General features: G+C 41.4%; 1 protein-coding gene across 1 annotated transcript; it reads right to left on the bottom strand.

The window, feature by feature from the left end:
- Nucleotides 1-8,476: 8,476 nt before the first annotated feature.
- LOC123158627 (uncharacterized) lies at nucleotides 8,477-17,933 on the bottom strand. Its single transcript, XM_044576542.1, has 4 exons — nucleotides 17,543-17,933; nucleotides 10,756-10,770; nucleotides 10,615-10,676; nucleotides 8,477-8,950 (listed from the first exon to the last, which is right to left on the bottom strand). Exons 1-4 carry the CDS (start codon nucleotides 17,931-17,933, stop codon nucleotides 8,477-8,479), a joined length of 942 nt encoding a protein of 313 aa, XP_044432477.1.
- Nucleotides 17,934-19,043: the final 1,110 nt, after the last annotated feature.

Here is a 19,043-nt window from a genome sequence, read left to right as displayed (position 1 = left end):
TATAGCCGGACCTGAGAGTGCATATCACTGACGCCTCAGGCATGGTCGGGCGGTGTTAAGGCTCATCTCTGACGCATGGTCAATGACTGGTCAGTGATGAGGGGCCTATTGTATTCAGATTTTTAGTAGTGATGGTCTCATATATTCGAAGACTATACTGATTAAAAGGATAAAGTTTGGTTAATTTTTTGCTTTATTTTATCACTAGTCTCTACTATTAAAGCAGAATCGAATGTCGTGATGTTTGACTTCCTCCTACCTTCGTATGACCTCCTGCTATCTTTTATCTTTCTTGAGACTAAACGGTTCATCTACCTATCTCACCATATCTTCAACACATTCGTCATATCCTTCATTAAGTCTCTGGTCGATCAAGGTGTCTCCACCCTTCCCGCTCTTCCACTCTCCTCCTCCAGTGGTGTCACTTGAAGTTGATTCGCTGCTCCCTTACCCTCCCAAGGTCAATTCACACAAATTTATGGTCCAGAATAAATTAGGAATTTTTTTATATTAGAATTTTATACCTTTTAGAAATTATTATTTTTATCATATTAGAACCTTAACAAGTAAATTACATGATAACTAGTTGGCTTGGTTAACCACATAAAATGCAGCTAAATAGTAGCTATATACGTCTATGTCATATAATTTTAATGTACAAAAGATTAGGATATACTAATTATATGTTCTATATTGCAACAAAATTTCTGTTTGAATTATTTTTTGACGATTGTATAAATTATATAATCTATATTTATATATCCGTGCGAATATACATGTGCTTATATTAGTATCTTTTTATATCATGGTAGAGATCTCTATGTTGTCTAACAAATATATTATACTCATTTATTTGTGTGTCTATATTGATATCTTTACATATCGTTGTAGAGATCTCTAAGATGTCTAAAAATATTTATCTTAATAATGGCTAGTAGTGCATTATTAGGTAAGTATATTGGTGCAAACTTCTAGTGTATAAATTGAACAATTGACAAATTTCAGTGATAAGTTGACAACATGTATGCCTAATATGTTGGCCATCCATGGATATTTCTATAATTCAGAATTTGGGGTCATCCCCCAGTTAGGGCCTGGGTGAGTCTCTGTATGCCTGACCTATGTGTCAAGTGTCAACCATGTTGAAGGGACGTGGATGTCGCCTAGAGGGGGAGGGGTGAGTAGGCATTTTAAAACAATTATATTTTTCGCTCGAATAAATGCGGAATAAAAATAGCGTTCAATATACCAAGCTCAAAACTTAAAAATACTAGGCTCAAGTATTTGCACCAACAACTTATGGTAAGCAAGATAAACAACTATGTGTTAGCAACATATATCACTTGAAGCACGAAGGCTATCAAAAAGTTAGTGCATAAGTGAAGGGCTTGGGTAAGAGATAACCGAGGCACGCAGAGATAATGATGTATCCCAAGTTCACACCGTTGCGGGTGCTAATCTCAGTTAGAGCTGCATAGATGCACAATGCTCCCCAAGTGCCACAATGTCCTACTGTAATATCCTCGCACCCTTGCATAATGCAAGGTGTCGTGACTCCACTAAGGGGCCCTTGAGGGAGGTCACCGAACCCGTACAATTGGAGACCCTTGAGGAAGTCACCAGACCCGTATAAATTGCTTGCCGCAACCTCCACAACTTAATTGGAGGCTCCTGAAGCTTTCCCGAAGTTTTACCGTGCAATGATTGAGCTTCGCGGCAACACCAACTGTCTAGGACCCCCAAGCACCCAAGAGGAACATGCTCTAGGGTACCAAGCACCCCAGAGTAATAAGTTTCCCAACTTTCACTTCCACGTATCACCATGGAGAACTCTAACTGATGGAACTAATGCAACGGAAAAAGCACACGGAGTGCTCAAATCCTTCTCTCCCAAATCCCACCACAACAATTAATGCTATGCAGGAATGAGGAAGGACAAAGGAGGAGAACACCAACTCCTAGATCTAGATCCAAATGGTTCCCCTCACTTAGAGGAGAGATGCACTAGTGAAAATGTAGATGTAGATCTCCTCTTGTTTTTCCTCAAATAGAAGAAAGAATCATGGGGGTGGGGGGGATAGAGAGAAAGCAAGCTCCAAGGGTCAACAATGAGGGGGAAAACCTGCTCAGAATTGTTATATCCATTGGGAAAGAAGACCCCCTTAAATAGGACCCCAAGAATCTAACCATTATGATGCAAAAAAAAAACTCCGAAGTGGTACAACCACTTAGGTTGCAAACCCTAGCTGCAATGCACGAAGTAGTACAGCTGCCCGACATAGGGGTAGTACCGATATTATATAATAACTGGAACTACCGTGCAGCAACTGCACGGTACCGCACCGCCAATCCGAGAGGACTCACTCTGGATGCGGTAGTTGGGCAAACATAATGAACAACTTTGTATTCAACAAATTATTTTGCCGACATGAACTAATTGCTTCATCTACTCGGACGCGTGTTCCTATTTCATGGCAGTAGCCCTCAAACGATAAGTGTGGAGAGCGTGCCACATCCTAAGAAGGAAGCATCTAGATTAGTATGGTTTGTTGTCATGCTGCAGTTTGTGATTCATTTCCCCATCCAGATTTTGTTCAAATATCACATGGTACTGCTAGCTACAACCAATTAGTTTCTTCTACAATTTGCAAAAAAACGTTCACAATTTTTTGTGTTTTGTTTACAAGTTGGTCCTTGGGAAGCATAAATGAAACGTCATTGGCAAGTGCAGTTTTGCTTCTCGTAGGTGCCTAAAAATGAGGATGAATATTTGTTACCAGGAGAAACTACAACATCTTTCAACCTGATGATTCTTTTTTTGCGGGTGTTCAACCTGATGATGTTCTCATGTTCCATCTTTTAAATAGTTCAATTCAATCTACTCATTTGTAAAATGCTAGTGTGTATTGCTGTATATTCACGCCCAAGATTTGTCGTGGAAACTACAGAGGTACTGAACAGTTCAGAGATGTATAAATGTGCATTAGTTCTTCTGGGTTCAAATGCTACTGTGTGTTGTTGTATATTCTCTGAAGACAAAACTAGGGATTGACTATTCGTCAGCCTGAGTGAGGAATAATTATCCCCCCCCCCCCCTCTATTTTACCATCAATGCATCATAATTTTACGTTCCGTAAGTTTTGTCTTATTTCCGACGTAAAAAGAGACCGTAAGAAAATATATAATCGTCGTAAATAATATTTTGTGTTAGGTAAAATTACAAACGTAAAACATACTGTAAAATACACATACACATAAACTGCAAATTTTCTTGTTTTATGACCTATATTTTTATTTTTTATGCCAAAATTTACGTAGTGAATCAATAGGAATGTAATTATTTGAATTCCAAACGTAATTTAATTATGAAATGACCGTAAGATTACCTCGGGTGAAGAATAACTTATTCTGCACTCAGGGTGATGAATAGTTATTCTTCACCCCCTCTATTTTAACGTCAATGCGTCGTAATTTTACGTTCCGTAATTTTTTTCTTATTTCAGACATAAAAAGAGAACGTAAGAAAATATATAATTATCGTAAAAAATATTTTATGTTTCGTAAACTTAGAAATGTAAAAACATAGTGTAAAATGTAGATAAAATGTAATTTTTCTGGTCTTATGACCTATATTTTTTTTCTTATGTCAAATTTTACGCAGTGTATCAATATGAATGTACTCCCTTTGTCCTAAAATAAGTGTCTCAACCTTAATAAATTTTTTTACTAGAGTTAGTACAAAGTTGAGGGCCGAAATCACTATTCTGACCCTTTGAACGAACTTTGTCACAAAATGAACTCGACGTGAAAGTATTTCACGATCTGACCCCTTTTAGCAACGTCATAGCCCGCGTCGTTTCTGCCCAACGTAGGAACGCCGAGGTAGTTAGCGTTTCTGATCAAAGAAGAAACGCCGAGGTAGCTAGTGTTGCGGACCAGGTGAGAAACGCCAAAGATGCTGGCGTTTCTGGCCATCATAGAAACGCCAAGGAACCATGGCGTTGCTGCCCTGTTTGGTCAAAATTAATTAGCCGTATTAATTAGGTTGTTCATCGACATTCCACATGCACATGAAAAAGAGCAGCAACGCCATGGTCATTGGCGTTTCAATAATGGGCTGCAACGCCAGCGCCTTCGACGTTTCTTACCTGGTCCGCAACGCTAGCTACCTCGGCGTTTCCTCTTTGATCAGAAACGCTAGCTACCTCGGCGTTTCTATGTTGGACAGAAACGCCGCGGGCTGTGGCGTTGCTAAAAGGGTCAGATCGTGAAATACTTTCACGTCGAGTTCATTTTGTGACAAAGTTCGTTCAAAGGGTCAGAATAGTGAAAAGGCCAAAGTTGAGACACTTATTTTAGGACGGAGGGAGTAACCATTTGTATTTCAAATGTAATTTATTTATAAAATGATCGTAAGATTACCTCAGGTGAAAAATAACTTATTCTGCACTCTGGGTGTCCTTTATTTACTTGGATACATTCCCATTCTGATAATCTCAAACTATTGTTGTTTCCACCCTCCCCCCACCCCTAATACCCAAGCCTCTATATCCGGCAAGGTTTTCGCTCTAATATTGATACACTTGGATGAAAATGACCAATGGTGAATTCTGGATGTGGCACGTGCTATTTAATTGGGATATGACCGCGTGTAGAATTACATGGTGGCTGTAGATCGTCGCTCAAAATTTTCTTAACGTGTGTATCGATTGGATTGTGCGCTTAGCGAATTCAGTTGCCTGTGGGCCAGCATGGCCCGTTGACTTCGCCGCCTTCTTCGGTGGATGCGTACGTGTGCAAGCTTCCTTCTCTTTCTGGGATTTTTCCTTAGGATTGACGTGTGTTGGCGTGCGTCAGCGTTCTTTGTGCCGCTTACCGTAAAAAGCCAATCTCCCTTGGATCGTGTAATCTAGAGGCTGCTGCTACTTCTGATCGGTGCCGCTTCCATCGTTCCATCTAGATTCTAGAGACGTCGTTTACGGGTTCGTTTTCGTTCGATCCACCGCCGTATTGCTCCTATATAAAGGCTCAATCTCTGCCCTGATTTCTCCTCCTCATTGCAACAACCATGCACTGTTTCTCGCGGTGGAGGGCGATGGCGAGAGCAGCTGTGGCAGAGATGGGATGCGACTGATGCTGCTCGCGGATCTCGCTGGGAGGCGTCCGGTGCGGCAGCAGGACGTGGATCTCCTGTGGTGCGTTCGTGCGTACAACGAACCGTAGGTGGCCATGGAGCTTCGGAGCTCCCCGTCCGTTCTCATGGGGCCAGCCAAACACGGTGGACATGGTGGCGACAACAGTAGCAAACTAGCTTCCGCTAGATTAGTTGCGGCGGTTTAGCTGCATTGCAGCATTACCGGCGGGAGCGGCGGGGTGAAGGAGCGGACGTGCAGGCGCTGCGGCTGTACAAGGAGTCCAACAGCACCGGCGAAAGTGGCGGTGGCGTTCTGGTGCAGGTCTGGGTGACTGACCTCAGCGTCGTTGCACGTGATTCCATCGACTACCCGGCGAAAGGGTTAGTTTTTCTTTCTGTTTTTATGTATTTTCAGATTTACAAGCAATTTTTTTCAACTTGATTTACAAGCAAGTTCTATGGGCTTGCTATTTGTACTTCTGGGTAATGGAGTGGTATGCTCCTTGGGTGGACATGGCGATTTATCCTGGGATTTGTTTTTGTTGTTTTCGTCAAGCTGATTTTTGTTGTGCCGTTTGTTTCCGGTTTGGCCACTCATAGGTCGGTTTGGCCGCTCATATGTGCATGGCGAGACCACGTGCATGTGAACTATTCGGTAGCACACTCAGAATTGTATGAACAGAATTGTGGGAATTTCCCCTTATATGCCAAGAACTTTGGGATTACATTTAAACATAATTGGTCTGATGCATGCATGCCACCTTTGTTCTGATGATGTTAGGTTTGCTTTGCTGCCCATCCAGTGAATGATTGGATGTCCATGCTTTTCTTAATATATTTTTAATATGGTAGGTGCTCTACTTTTCGGAATAATCTACAAATACTCCTTTACACATGGAAGGTTTACTGCCGAATAATAGAATTATTAAGCCAATGTTGCCCTGGGGAAACATTACTATTTAGCCATAGATTTTGCTTTCATGATGTAGGTACTTATTGGTCGCTTAGCGATGCAACTTTTACCAAATTCATATACCAAAGTGTTGTCACTTTTTTTTAGTGTTTTCACTTGATCATGCTTCTTGTACCAATATGATCTCACTGAGGCGAGCATTTTGAAATTTCTTTGTTAGAATTGAGATAAAATATGGTTTGAATGTTGGATTGCAGTACAATGTCATGCTGATTACGCAATCCCGACAATATGCTAAACTAACATGACCTCGAAGTAATCAGTGAAGTCTCTCTTTTGTGACTTGTGATCGTTACTATTTCAGCAAGGTGCTAAACTATCAATGTGCCCTCTTTTGGAAAAGGCAGTGCCTAGGAGGCGCTTAAGCACGCCTAGGCGCTAGGCAATGGCCAAACGTCTCGCCTAGGGAATAAATGGAGGTCTAGACAGGGCAAGCAAGGAATTGCCTATCCAAGAAAGAAATCATGCCACATACTGCACTGATATGCCAAACCGGTTATATATCAATGGCAGTAGACGGCAATTAACTTATTTATATGCCCTAAACTAATATTAACACCCTATAATAATCACAAATACACTATGAGTAAAAACTATATTACCGCCTAGGCCGCCCCTAGGGCGCTTAGGCACCGCGTAGGCACTAGGCGAAGGCCAACCGCCTCGCTTACGCCTACCGCTTTTTTCCAGCCTTGAATGTGCCTATGTGTCTTTCACAATTTTTGTATTACACATTGACTTCTTTGTTTGTTACCGAGAAAATGCATACATCAACGACGTGCCCTGTCTATGCATCATGTCGAAATGTGTTGCATTTTAGCAATGGATTTTGTAATATATTATTCTCACAATGTTGTGTTGCCATGCGTGCGGCAAATCTATTGAAATGGCAATGTATGCTTTCCATCTAGCAAGAGGTAACACTCATGCTGATAATAAATGTATCCTTTTCAAGTTATTTATGTGCATATATAGTTTGCCTTCTTGTAAACAGATTTATAACTACAAACTTGTACACATGAAGCTCTGATTTTTTATTACATGAGCCATAATACTATATATATGCATGCGCGCGGGTATGGCTAGTATCATGCTATATCTGACGGGATGCACAACAGTGATGCTAATGCTCAATCTTGCTACCACTGTAGTCCGCACAGTCAGTATCAAAATCGGTGTTGCCATATCTTTTCTACTTTGGCTAATTCAACGGTTCCCTTCCATGTTCCATGATGCCATCCGTTGGTAAGTTTATAGACACAAACTACGATTTTTGTACTCTTTCTGTTTCAAATTACTCGTCGTGGTTTTAGTTCAAATTTGAACTAAAACCACGACGAGTAATTTGGAACGGAGGGAGTACATACCAGTGGATGAGCGTTGTGGGCAGTTGACAATATTGATACTCCCTCCGTCCCAAAATTCTTGTCTTAGATTTGTCTAAATTCGGATGTATCAAGTCAAATTTTAGTATTAGATACATCCGTATCTAGAAAAATCTAAGACAAGAATTTTGACACAGAGGGAGTACATTAAAACGCAGGTGGAAGTTGGATAAAGCAAACTTCTCCAAGTTAGTTACTATAGTTTACTCGTCAATATTTATATCTTTATGATGCTGTATAGAAGGACTGCTTCTGTGTAGTGGCAGGGAACAACATGATAATTCTTATTTTCCTCCTCGACATATCCTATTGTACACTTTGCTTACTTACCATGTCGTGAATTCCGTTTCCAAGAATATGACTGAAACATGTGCTAGTCCTTGCACATGCCCGTGTCCATTGGAGAGCCACTTCTTGATAAGAATCACGTCTACAAGTTTAAAAAAATCTGAAAAAAAGTCCAGACTTATGCACGAAACAATGGTTTATTAGAAGCGTATAGAATATTCTATCTAGTGCTACTACGAAAGCAAATTGTCTATTTTTTGTTTGTCTCGTTTAAAGTCTCCCTCAGTAAGTTTATTTATAGACACAAACAATGATTCAATGACTTTGGCTGATTCAACGCGACTCACTTCCAAGTTCCATGATGCCATCCATTGGTAAATTTATTTATAGACACAAACTATGATTTTTGTACATATCAGTGGATGAGCGTTGACAATATTGATACATCAAAACGCATGTATTAGTTGGATAAAGCAAAATTCTCCAATTTAGCTACTATAGTTTACTCGTCAATATTTATATATTTCTGATGCTGTATAGAAGAATTGTTTCTGTGTAGCCACTTCTTGATAAGAATCATGTTTACAAGTTTAAAAAATCTGAAACAAAAATCCAGACTTATGCACGAAACAATGGTTTTTTTACTGTAGAAGCGTATAAAAAATTCTAGCTAGTGCTGCTAGGAAAACAAATTGTCTATTTTTTGTAGTAGTAGGGACCACATGAAAAGCAACAGGCACAACAGTAAAGATCAAATCTAGTCGCCGGGTAGGTGCGACGGAAGAGGTGTTCCTCCGGATGGTTCCGAGGGACGCGGTCGTCGCGGCAGTGCCGCCTCTCCTCCTCGAAGCGATCCAGCTCCCGATCATAGGACCGCCTCCCGTAGACCAGGGTTCCGTTCACCCCCTCGCCGGGAGCGGGAGGGCAGCCCCATGCGAACCATAGCCTGGCCCTGGCGCAGCCGTACGCGTAGCCGCCTGCCTCCGCGCGTCTGGCGGCGACGCTGGCCGCCTCGCCGACGACGGGCTCGTTGGCCCAGTACTCGTCGGACCACGGAGGATCATACGGAACCTGCGCCGTTAGCGGTGGAAAGTTGAGGAGAGGACCATAGGCATATTGCGCCGTCTCCGGCGGAAAGCAGACGAGGATGGCGAGGGCGAGCAAGCACGGCTATATACACATGAATATAGACGTATTTTATAGCGTAGATTCATTCATTTTGCTTCCTATGTAGTGAAAATGTTACTTATAAAAGCATTTTGAAGCTCTGATTTTGTTTGTTTCGCACGACTTCCATCAATGTGATTTTGTAATGAAATTTTATATGCACAACAAACATTTGTGAAAATATGCTACAAAAAAAATTCAGAATTTTTTGATTTTTCATTTTACTATTCACACCAGGAACATGCTTCTGGGTGTAGAGAGGTACTTTCACCGCTATTGGCTATATACTGATACCACATCATCTATAGTCTTAGTAGACTGACTATACAATAAGCTGGATGTAGATAGATTAATATGCTGACTATACATTCAAGTGAGTCCTGTTTTGGTACACCATCTTATAAAACCTATAAAGGGTAGTATGGAGAACGTATAAGCCCGTTTAGTATCTTTTTAAAGTTTAAATTAAAAATCAAAAGTCTTACTGTCAGAACTAGGATTCGAACTCGAGTAAGCGCACAACCATATGAGATAGCCAATCTGTTGTGCCAACTAATCTTCTTTTCGGCTACTTGTGCGAGATAAATAACGATAAAAAAATACAGCACCTTGACTCTTTGGTTTTTCATTCAGCTTTTATGCACAGTTTTCACTCAGGGTTTTCTTTTTCCTTTTTTTCTTCATAAAAAATATATTAGTATTTTAAAATGTTGTACATAAACTTTAAAAAAATCTTCATGTCTTCAAACTTGCTCAGAATGTTAAAACACGAACATTTTTCAAAAAGTGTGAACAAAATTTTGAGCATGTACATTGTTTGGAAAACAGTAACAAATTTTGAATGCCACAAAAAATAATAAAAATACCAAAAGATTTTGAAATCTGAAAATTTTGCTTTTAGGAGAAATTGAAACAATAAATAGAAAAAAGTGAACGAAGACAAAAAAGAAAAAAAGACAAAATAAAACAGGAGAGAAGAGAAAAAGAAAAAAATGAAAAAGAAGAAAAACATGGTTTATGATCTCTGAGAAGGTTCCCAAAACATCAAAAAAATGGCTGGGAAGCCCATGTTCACAAAAATGGGACCTCTCTTTTGCCACTCCTTTCACTAAAAAAATTCAAAATTTTGTGAATACTTTTAAATTCATGAATAAATTTGTAAGAATTGATGATTTTTTTTCAAATCCGCGAGCCCTTGGACCGTCCCAACAGGCGCCGGATGGGAGCAATGTCGTCACCTAGTTTGGCCAAGGCCTAAGCGTTTTGTTTTGTTTTCTATTTTTTGTTTATCATTTTTTGTTTTTTTAATACCAAAATACAAGTTTTAGGTAACTTTTTGAAATAATGATGTTAAATACTTTTTTGTTTAAATTTTTATTAAATTCTTTATAAATAATTTATAATTTTCCATTTTATCTATTCGTATTTATTACTTATGTTAAAAAATCAAAATAACAATTTTAAGTACCTACTCTGATTATGATTTTAAATATATTTTTCTTCAAACCTGGAATGGGTGCCTACCAAGGGCTGGCCACCGGCTTGCAAAAGTTATGACCATTTCAAGAATGTTAAAAAACACTATGTTCAAGCCCGGGTATGCCAAAAGGATCCGTTTAAAAGCACCAATGTTTACATCCATCAAATGACTCCAATTTTTTATTTACTTGTATGTCCATCTCAAGGCACCATGCCAAGTTGTTTTGGTTTTCTACAATTTTTGCATCTTCTAGAGTTTTTCTCAGTTATAAAGCGATAAATGGCTGTACGTGTCGCAACTTACATACGGTGTCCAAAATCACTCAAACCTGGCATGTACCCACCTGCATGCGAAAATTAAGGTCATTTTAAGGATGTTCATAGAAAGATCATGTTCAAAAGAGAGTGTTCGGGTATGGTAAGTAGGGTCCATCTGAGAGCATGTTTTTCAACATCCTTGAAATGGACCCGATTTTTCCTATAGCTTTTTATGAACAATTCAAGGCACCATGCCCAAGTTGATTAGGTTTTCTACAAAATTTGCATTTTCTAGAGTTTTCTCAGTAAACAAAGGCTGATAAATGGCCAAACGTGTCGCAACTTGCATACGGTATCAGAAATTGTTCAAATCTGGCATGGTTGCCTAGCATGTACATGCCCACCGTAAATATCCATGCCAGGTTTGAACGATTTCCGATACTGTATGCAAGTTGCGACACGTCCGCCATTTATCTGCCCTTTTGACTGAGAGAACTCCAGAAATTGCCAAATTTATCGAAAACCAAAAGAACTTGGTACGGTGCCTTTAATTAGTTATATAAGGTCATGAAAAAATTTGGCATCATTTGATGGATACCAAAAGAACATGCTCTCAAGCGGACCCTTCTCACCTACACGAACACCCTTTATTGAACATGATCTATTTTTGTCATGCATGAAATGACCCCAACTTTTCCCAGTAGGTGGAAACACCCATAGTACACATTCATGCCAGGTTTGAACGGATTTCCGTGACCAAATGCAAGTTGTATCACGTCTGGCCGTTTATTGGCCAGTTTTCACCAAGAAAACTCCAGAAAATGCAAGAATTATCGAAAAATCACACAAGTTGGCATTGCGCCTTGATTTGATCATAGAATTTTGAGGCCATTTTAAGGGTGTCGAGAAACAACATGCCCCCAGGCGCCTTTAGCCCAACCCTAACACCCTCCATTAAACATAGTCTAGTTTCCGACATTTTTGAATTGACCCAAACTTCTTCAAGCAGGTGGCATGACCATGGTAGTTATCCATACCAAGTTGCGACGCACATGCCCATTTATCAGCCTTTTTGACAAAGAAAATTCAAAAAAAAATGCAAAATTCCATACCAAGTTCGCATTGTGCCTTGAATTGGTCGTACACGGCCATGGAAAAAAAATTAGTGCCATTTCAAGGATGTCAAAAACCAACGTGCTCTCAAATGAGCCTTCCGGGTTTTCTAGGCGTTTTGAACACCGTTGAACATGATCTATTTTTGGAAATCCTTCAAATGACTCCAGTTTTTGCAAAACAGGTGGGCATGCCCTTGGTAAGCAACCATGTCAGGTTTGAACGATTTTTGATACCGTATGCAAGTTGCGACACGTTCGGCATTTTATCTGTCTTTTTTGACCGAGAAATCTCTAGAAAGTGCAAAATTTGTCAATACCCATAACAACTTGCCAGTGTGCCTTGAATTGGTCATACAAGGTCATCAAAAAAATGGCGCCATTTCAAGGACATCGGAAAACAACATGCTCTCAGACGGAGCCTTCTAGACGAACACCCTCCTTTGAACATGGTGTCTTTTTGGACATTCATGAAATGGCCCCAACTTATGCCAGGTGGGCATACCCATGGAGGCATCCATGTGTTTGAAGGAAAAAAAATTAAAACCATAATTTAAACAGATACTTAAAAGTTGTTCTTTTACTTTTTACCTGTTTCCGCGCGCGACAATGAACCGGCCCAGCCGGACGGCCTACTGCGAATAAAGTATTTTATCTATGATTTTTTTTTCAAATTCGTTAAGTTGTTTTCAAATAGATGAACCTTTTCCCGTTTTTGCGAACGTTTTTCCTCCTTGGAGCTGGAGGTGTTCATGTGTTTCATGGCCGGTCCATTAAAATCGAGGTCCCCGTGTCAAAATCTAAGACGGCCCTAGCTTGTTAGAAATAAAAGTCCGACTAGATCAAGTTGTCGTCTATGACAGGCTGCATAAAATGTATTTTGAGGATGTTCTTTTTAATTCCCTTAATATAGATGATTTTAGGCATTTTGATGATACACCTAGGAAAAGCAAAGGTGTTTCCTCACATGCCTCAAGTGAATGGAGACGTTCTGGCATTTTAGAAAATATCTCCACAAATGGGCAGGAAGCCTACAATTGATAATTTATATATTTATAGAAAGTTGAAGTCATAAAAGCTATTTCCCTTCCTCTTACCATAAAACTTTTACTGGTCGTCCCAAGTTTCTTACAAGCTTACAATTATTTTTGCGCACCGGCCTAGTGTGATATACTTGGTGCTATTTTATTAGCAAATTGCCAGCGTAGTGGAGTGGCATGCCATGTGGTCTCGAGGGCGAGGATCTGTGAGTTTGATTCCTTAGTTCCAACTCTCTCCTTTATTTTCACGTCTCGCTTTGAATAGCAAGTGGCCTAGCGCCTGGTGGGCCGGTCCAGTTGTGCATGGTATTTGTGAGTCGTGTCGGCCCACTCGTCCACGCCGTACTTCCAGAAAAGACCATTATGTCCTTTATTATAAAGGGATATGGAATAATCACAGTTGTTGATGTGTTTAGGGTAGTGTATCGAAATAGAAGTGTACATTCAATGCTTGCATGTGGACTGGGAAAAAAAACTCACATGATTCGTAGGTGGGGAGGTGCTTGCTTTTAGCCTTCACACAGGCTGCATGCTGGCTATATGCTCGTACATTGTGCTGCAGCCGGTCGCTAGATGGAGCGCCGACACCCTTCTCTCTTCTACATCCTCTCTCCTCTAACTATGATTTTGCTGATGTGGAGCAGTTTATAATTGCTCTATAGCCACCGGCATGATCCCACCGTGAAGCTAGCAGCCAGCCATGACGAGGTTCAAGACGTTCGGCAGCACCCCACGTTCTTCCCTGCTCTACCTTGCCCACCTCGTGGCCACGTGCTGGATTCAAGGAGCAGCGCATAAGACAAAAAGGTTATGTTTTATATTTCTCCAGGAGTTAAATATGTCCTGGGTGCCTAACTTGTCCGTTACGATCAGTTTGATATCAAACTTGCAAAATATACAAAAATGATGTAGTAAGTTGTTCTCCCGTGCATATATGGTGCCCCCGCCTGTATGCGGCTGCATGGGCTGCGGTGGGCTGCGGCGTGGCATGCCATCTGGCAGCCGGCCCACATGTCAGGGGACGCGTGATTTTTTTTGCAGAAAACACCTCATGTTATATTTAATAAGATAGAAAAAAATCATTAAAAAATTGCAAGGAGGAACACAAGAAAGCCACCGGGCCTAACTAAGTTATGTGCTCTGGTATTTAGCTAGTAATATATATAGATCAATCCGGCGTATCGCTCTGCAATTCCTGCAAAAACATTCTGCATGTTTTTTTTCGATTTCCTGTTAGTTTTCATGAGATGTAAATTTTACCATGTAAAAATTACAATAATTATCACTAGACAATTGTTGTGTACTTTACTTCTTTGTTCTATTTTCATCATTGTGTACTTTAGACTTTTCCTAAAAATTATGTGGATTTAGGTAGTGCAACATAGGTTAAAAATTATGGTATAGTTTAAATTTATGTATCTTCATGCAGGACCACAAGCACGGACAACTATTGCATGTCTTCAATGTAATTTCACAATACACAATTACGAAAAAATGACAATGTCACTGTTCAATGTATATTAAAAATTATTGTGTAATAATAGCAATTCTAGAAGTGTATTAAACATGTTAAAGGGAAATGGCTGTTACTCTTAATGGTGTCCCCGGAGTTGGATCACCTAGCGGAACGGGCTGCGGCGGGTGGCCCACTCTCTCCATGTCTCTTTATCATCATCCGCGGACCCCCTTCAGCAGCTAATTCTCAAAGCTCACACAAGTGGCAACATAGACCTACACCACATCATGTATCCAGACCTCCCTCCCACCATTCTACAGTATGTGGATGACATGCTCATCATAGCCAAATACTCTGTTCGCGCTGCGGAGAACCTTGAAATAATCTTGGATAACTTTGCATTAGCAACTGGCCTTACCATCAACTTCACTAAGACTACATTTGTCCCTCTTCATACCGACGATTTCATTACGACTCCCATTGCCACTGCCCTAGGTTGTCAAACTTCTTCGTTCCCATAGACGTACCTCGGTCGACCCCTTTCACCGCACAAACTCCCTCCCCGTACTTTCCAACCAACCATCACAAATTGTTACAAATACCTAACTGGTTGGCGAGCAAAGCTACTACCCGGCAACACTAGGCTAATTCTTTTGTCTTCGATCGTAGACTCTCTCGGTAGTCGGTACCTATTTCATATATATATTTCAACTTCCAAAGAAAGTACTTAAAGAGATCAATGCCATTTGAAAAGCTTTTCTTTTGGACTATTGAGGACACGTGTACAGGGGCAAAGTGTTTGATTGCTTGAAAAAATATTTGCAAACTGAAACAATTCACAGGTCTAGGCATAAAAAAACTAAAAATCCAAAACAATTGCATCCTAATGAAATTCGCTTTCAAAGGCCTCATCTCACCCTGCCCTATTCCTTGGCTAACCTGGTACATCAAACATCACCAAAGCTCCATGCTGCACTCCACCCACACGACTTTCCTATTAAGCCAGGATGTCGCACTCGGGGAAAGTAACAGTGCATCTATTAGTTAATGGAAACTTGATTACCATGCAATGGATGCACTAAGAGAAGATTATGAAAGCTCAAACTAAAAACTAAGTGGTTGTGCACATCCAACTTGCTTGCTCATGAAGACCTCGGGCATTTGAAGAAGTTCATCATCAAAATATACATGCCAAGTTCTACAATGAAAAACTCCCACTAATATATGGTTTCTGTTAGAATTAATGGGCTAGGCCCATAGCAATTTCTGAAATCTCAAATAGTGGCCCATGTGTAAAATGGCAAGTGGTGGTGCTAAAGTTTAGTCCCACCCCGGAAGTTGAAGAAGAGTTGGACCTCTTTATATAGTGGGTTCTCTCCACAACTCTAAGTGGTGTGTGAGAAGAAAAAGGGAAGACCACACATGCGCGCTCGCTCGCCTCGCCTGGGATACACCGAAAACACTTAGGGTCTTGCCTCATCTCGTAACTTGCACAGCTGTCGTCGACTACTTCATCCCAAACGCTGGCGTGCATCAGCGCGTGGGAGAGCAGGTCTCCGGAACCGTTTGTCCTTGTGATCCTGCACCGGGAGAGGATGAATTAGGTTTTTGGGAAGCACTCTGCACGACTGCTCAAATTCGTCATCACGGGTCGTCTTCCGTCCAAGTCAGGCGATGCTACTCATGGTCGCCTTCATCGCCGTCAGCAGCAGATCGTCGCCAACATCGTCATCAACACAGTCGCACCCACAATAGCTAACGAACAGTACGTCCAACATCATATGTTCATATCTGTCTCTACAGCTGTTGTTTCGTGTACGCTGTTGTTTTGCATATTCTGTTGTTCCTCTAGTTTGCTAGATTGTCGCATGCTAGTATCTATTCTAGTCATGAATTATTTACTGGAATTAATCATGAACTTGCCTAATTTTCCAACAGTTTCTGCAATGCTATTGTTGGTGTGCTCATTCAGCGACCTCTAGTTTTGCCTCCACGATGGCCCACGGCACTCTGTCCTGCCTTGTCAACATCTGTTCTTTGCTTGTGCTTCCGTGTGTATGATGGGAAATAATCGGTGCTGCATCCCTCAACCAAGGTTGATCTCTGTGTTGTGTCATGTTTATGTACTTAGTGTCTTAGCATTTTGTGTTTCTTGCATCGGCAAGGTATATCTACCCTCGGCCTATTACGGTTTCGATCAGATTTCCCACATAAACTCGATCATGGTTTTTTGACACTGCTTTCCACATAATCTTGCTCAATTTCTTTTGATTTCTGATGAATATACAGGTGGGGATTCCTTCCCCTCGACGACGAACTGGAAAAGAAAACACGAGGGGGGGAATGTTGAGATACAAAGTTAAGTGCAATCCACAATTTCAACGGAAGTTGAGCCAGTTATTAATATTTTTAGAGACGAGAGTGGTTTTTTCTGCACCCCACCACGATGCACCCCCGGTGCACCCACTCGAAAAAAACATACCAAAACATTTCGAGAAAATCTGAAACTTTGTAGGAATGATTATCAACAAATGTTAGAGAGACTTGCACAGTTTGGTGATCAAATGGCATTCGTGGAGCTTCGTACAAAAAAGACAAAATCACTGAAAATTAATCAAAATGTACGTGCACTGTTTGAGCAGATTCTGTAAAAAAACATTATACAGAGCTTCTCGAATGTTATTTTACCATCAAACATTGGAAGCATCTCTAACATTTATTGATGATCATTCCCACAAAGTTTCATAATTTTTTGAGATGTTTTGGTGTGTTCTCTTGCGTGGGTGCACCGAGCTAAGGTGCAGCCACTACTTTCCCTTTTAGAGACACTATTAGATATTTTTTAGACAATTTTGAGATGTTTAGTATGATATCTAAAGATATTCTAGTATACATGAACACATGCATTCAATACATATGTATACACTATATAATTATGCAATCGTCAAAAACTAATTCAGAGAGAACTTTTGTCACAACATACAGTTAGAATTTAGAAAATGCAAAAATAACAATTGTATAAGACATAATACTATAATTATTATTCCATATTATTTTTATGTGGTTTCAATTATGCAAACTAACTAATAGAAAATTATACGTTTTAAGATTATACTATAATAAAACTAAGTTCTAAAACGTATTAAATTTTAGTATAAAATCTTTATTTTAATTTACGTTACATACAAAGTTTTTATGGAGCAGTAGAAAAATTTGTCGACGCCAGCCTGTGCGACAAAGGAGAACGTACCCATGCCGAGACCGAGAATGCCGGAGCTGTATTCCCGGACGGCGGTTGTACGTTCTTCCAACGCGCAGCCAAAGATGATGTCTTGCTCGAAGTTGTAGCCCTTGTCGTCCAACGCTATGCCGTTCCCAAAGCGGAAGACGTCAGATCCCAGGTAGCCTGATAGCCTGCTACCATCGCCGTACTGCTTGTCGAAGATGCACAAACTGTTGTCTGGAGTGGGGTAGGTGTGGCCGGACTGGCACCATGTGATCCTCCCGTGCTCGCACATCGGGTCTTCGCAGGGAAGGTGATGGTAGGTGCTTGACTTGACTGGGTTGAACGCGGACGGTAGTAGCTCCTGGTGTAGTTGTGTAGTTGCGGCAGGGAACGCACTGCGTCCATGATAGGTCATCGCCGGTGTCGAATAACACAATGCGCTCCATCTGGTGGTACACCGCCAATGCGGAGCCGCACCAGATACACGGAAAAGTTCCGTCGGTGCCAAAACGGCACCGCAAACTTCTCCTCCTCCATGGCGGCGGCGGCCGCCAACTCAATCTCCTCCTCCACGGCCTCTACCATGCTCTTCCAGTGAATGATGGGGAAACAAAATCCAGCCTCCCGTCACTGGAAGGAGCCACACTGGCCACATCTGCCTCGTGAATGCCCGCAGCATCGCCGGAGAAGAGAATGGCGATGCTGACTACCAGGATGAGGTGACGGGAAGCCATTTGTAGAATTGAGTTAGAGGTGGAAGGAAGGAGGTGTGTGTGAGTGCAATGCTTCTTGGCCTTCTAACTCCAAGTGAATGCAGGTGTGTGTGATCAGCAACTCCAAACGACCCTGCGGCAGTTCGCTCATGCATTTCTTCATTCACATTCTTTCATTTTGTGCCCCTCAAGTTATTCCGTCTCCGATAGATTGATTTATTTATTGTATGTTCAGAATATACATATTATTATTCATACTAGTTCAAGCTTTGACAGAGTTTACAAAAATATTACTCTTAAAATAATTATGAACCCAAATAGCTACATCTCTACTCTTATAAAAACCACAATTGGTGATGATGGTGTGCCTGCCAACTTTGATTCACAACCGTTCGATTCATATCCAATGTCCAGGAAGCAACCTATGGCAATGTTACAAAGACACCCACTATTCCGTTACATATTTGCAAATATGCCCTTGTCTCTCTCTTCGAGCCTATCCCTCCGTCTCTCCCCCAACCTCATCCAACCAGTAGCACCGGCAGCGTTGGAGCCGATATGGCGTGGTGGCCGCCGCCGGTGCCGTCCGCCTCGGAGCCTCTCATGCCTCCCTCAACTCCACCGGCCACCACAACCCCTCCCCCCCGCCACCGCCCCCCGCCCCCTTCTCCATCTCCTCCATTGCCGACCTCTGCAGGCACACCGGCGGCGCCGTCCCTCCTCAGGTGCCTCTCCCGCCTCCTTCTCTTCCAGAGAAGTGCCGACGCACAGCAGCACCACCACTCCCCCCTCCTCCTTGCCATCGCCTCCGC

This window comes from Triticum aestivum, chromosome 7B (genome assembly GCF_018294505.1).
Source record: "Triticum aestivum cultivar Chinese Spring chromosome 7B, IWGSC CS RefSeq v2.1, whole genome shotgun sequence".
In the NCBI taxonomy this organism is placed as follows: domain Eukaryota; kingdom Viridiplantae; phylum Streptophyta; class Magnoliopsida; order Poales; family Poaceae; genus Triticum; species Triticum aestivum.
Note: the sequence above shows the minus strand (reverse complement) of the source record. Positions and strands in the feature narration are given on the sequence as shown.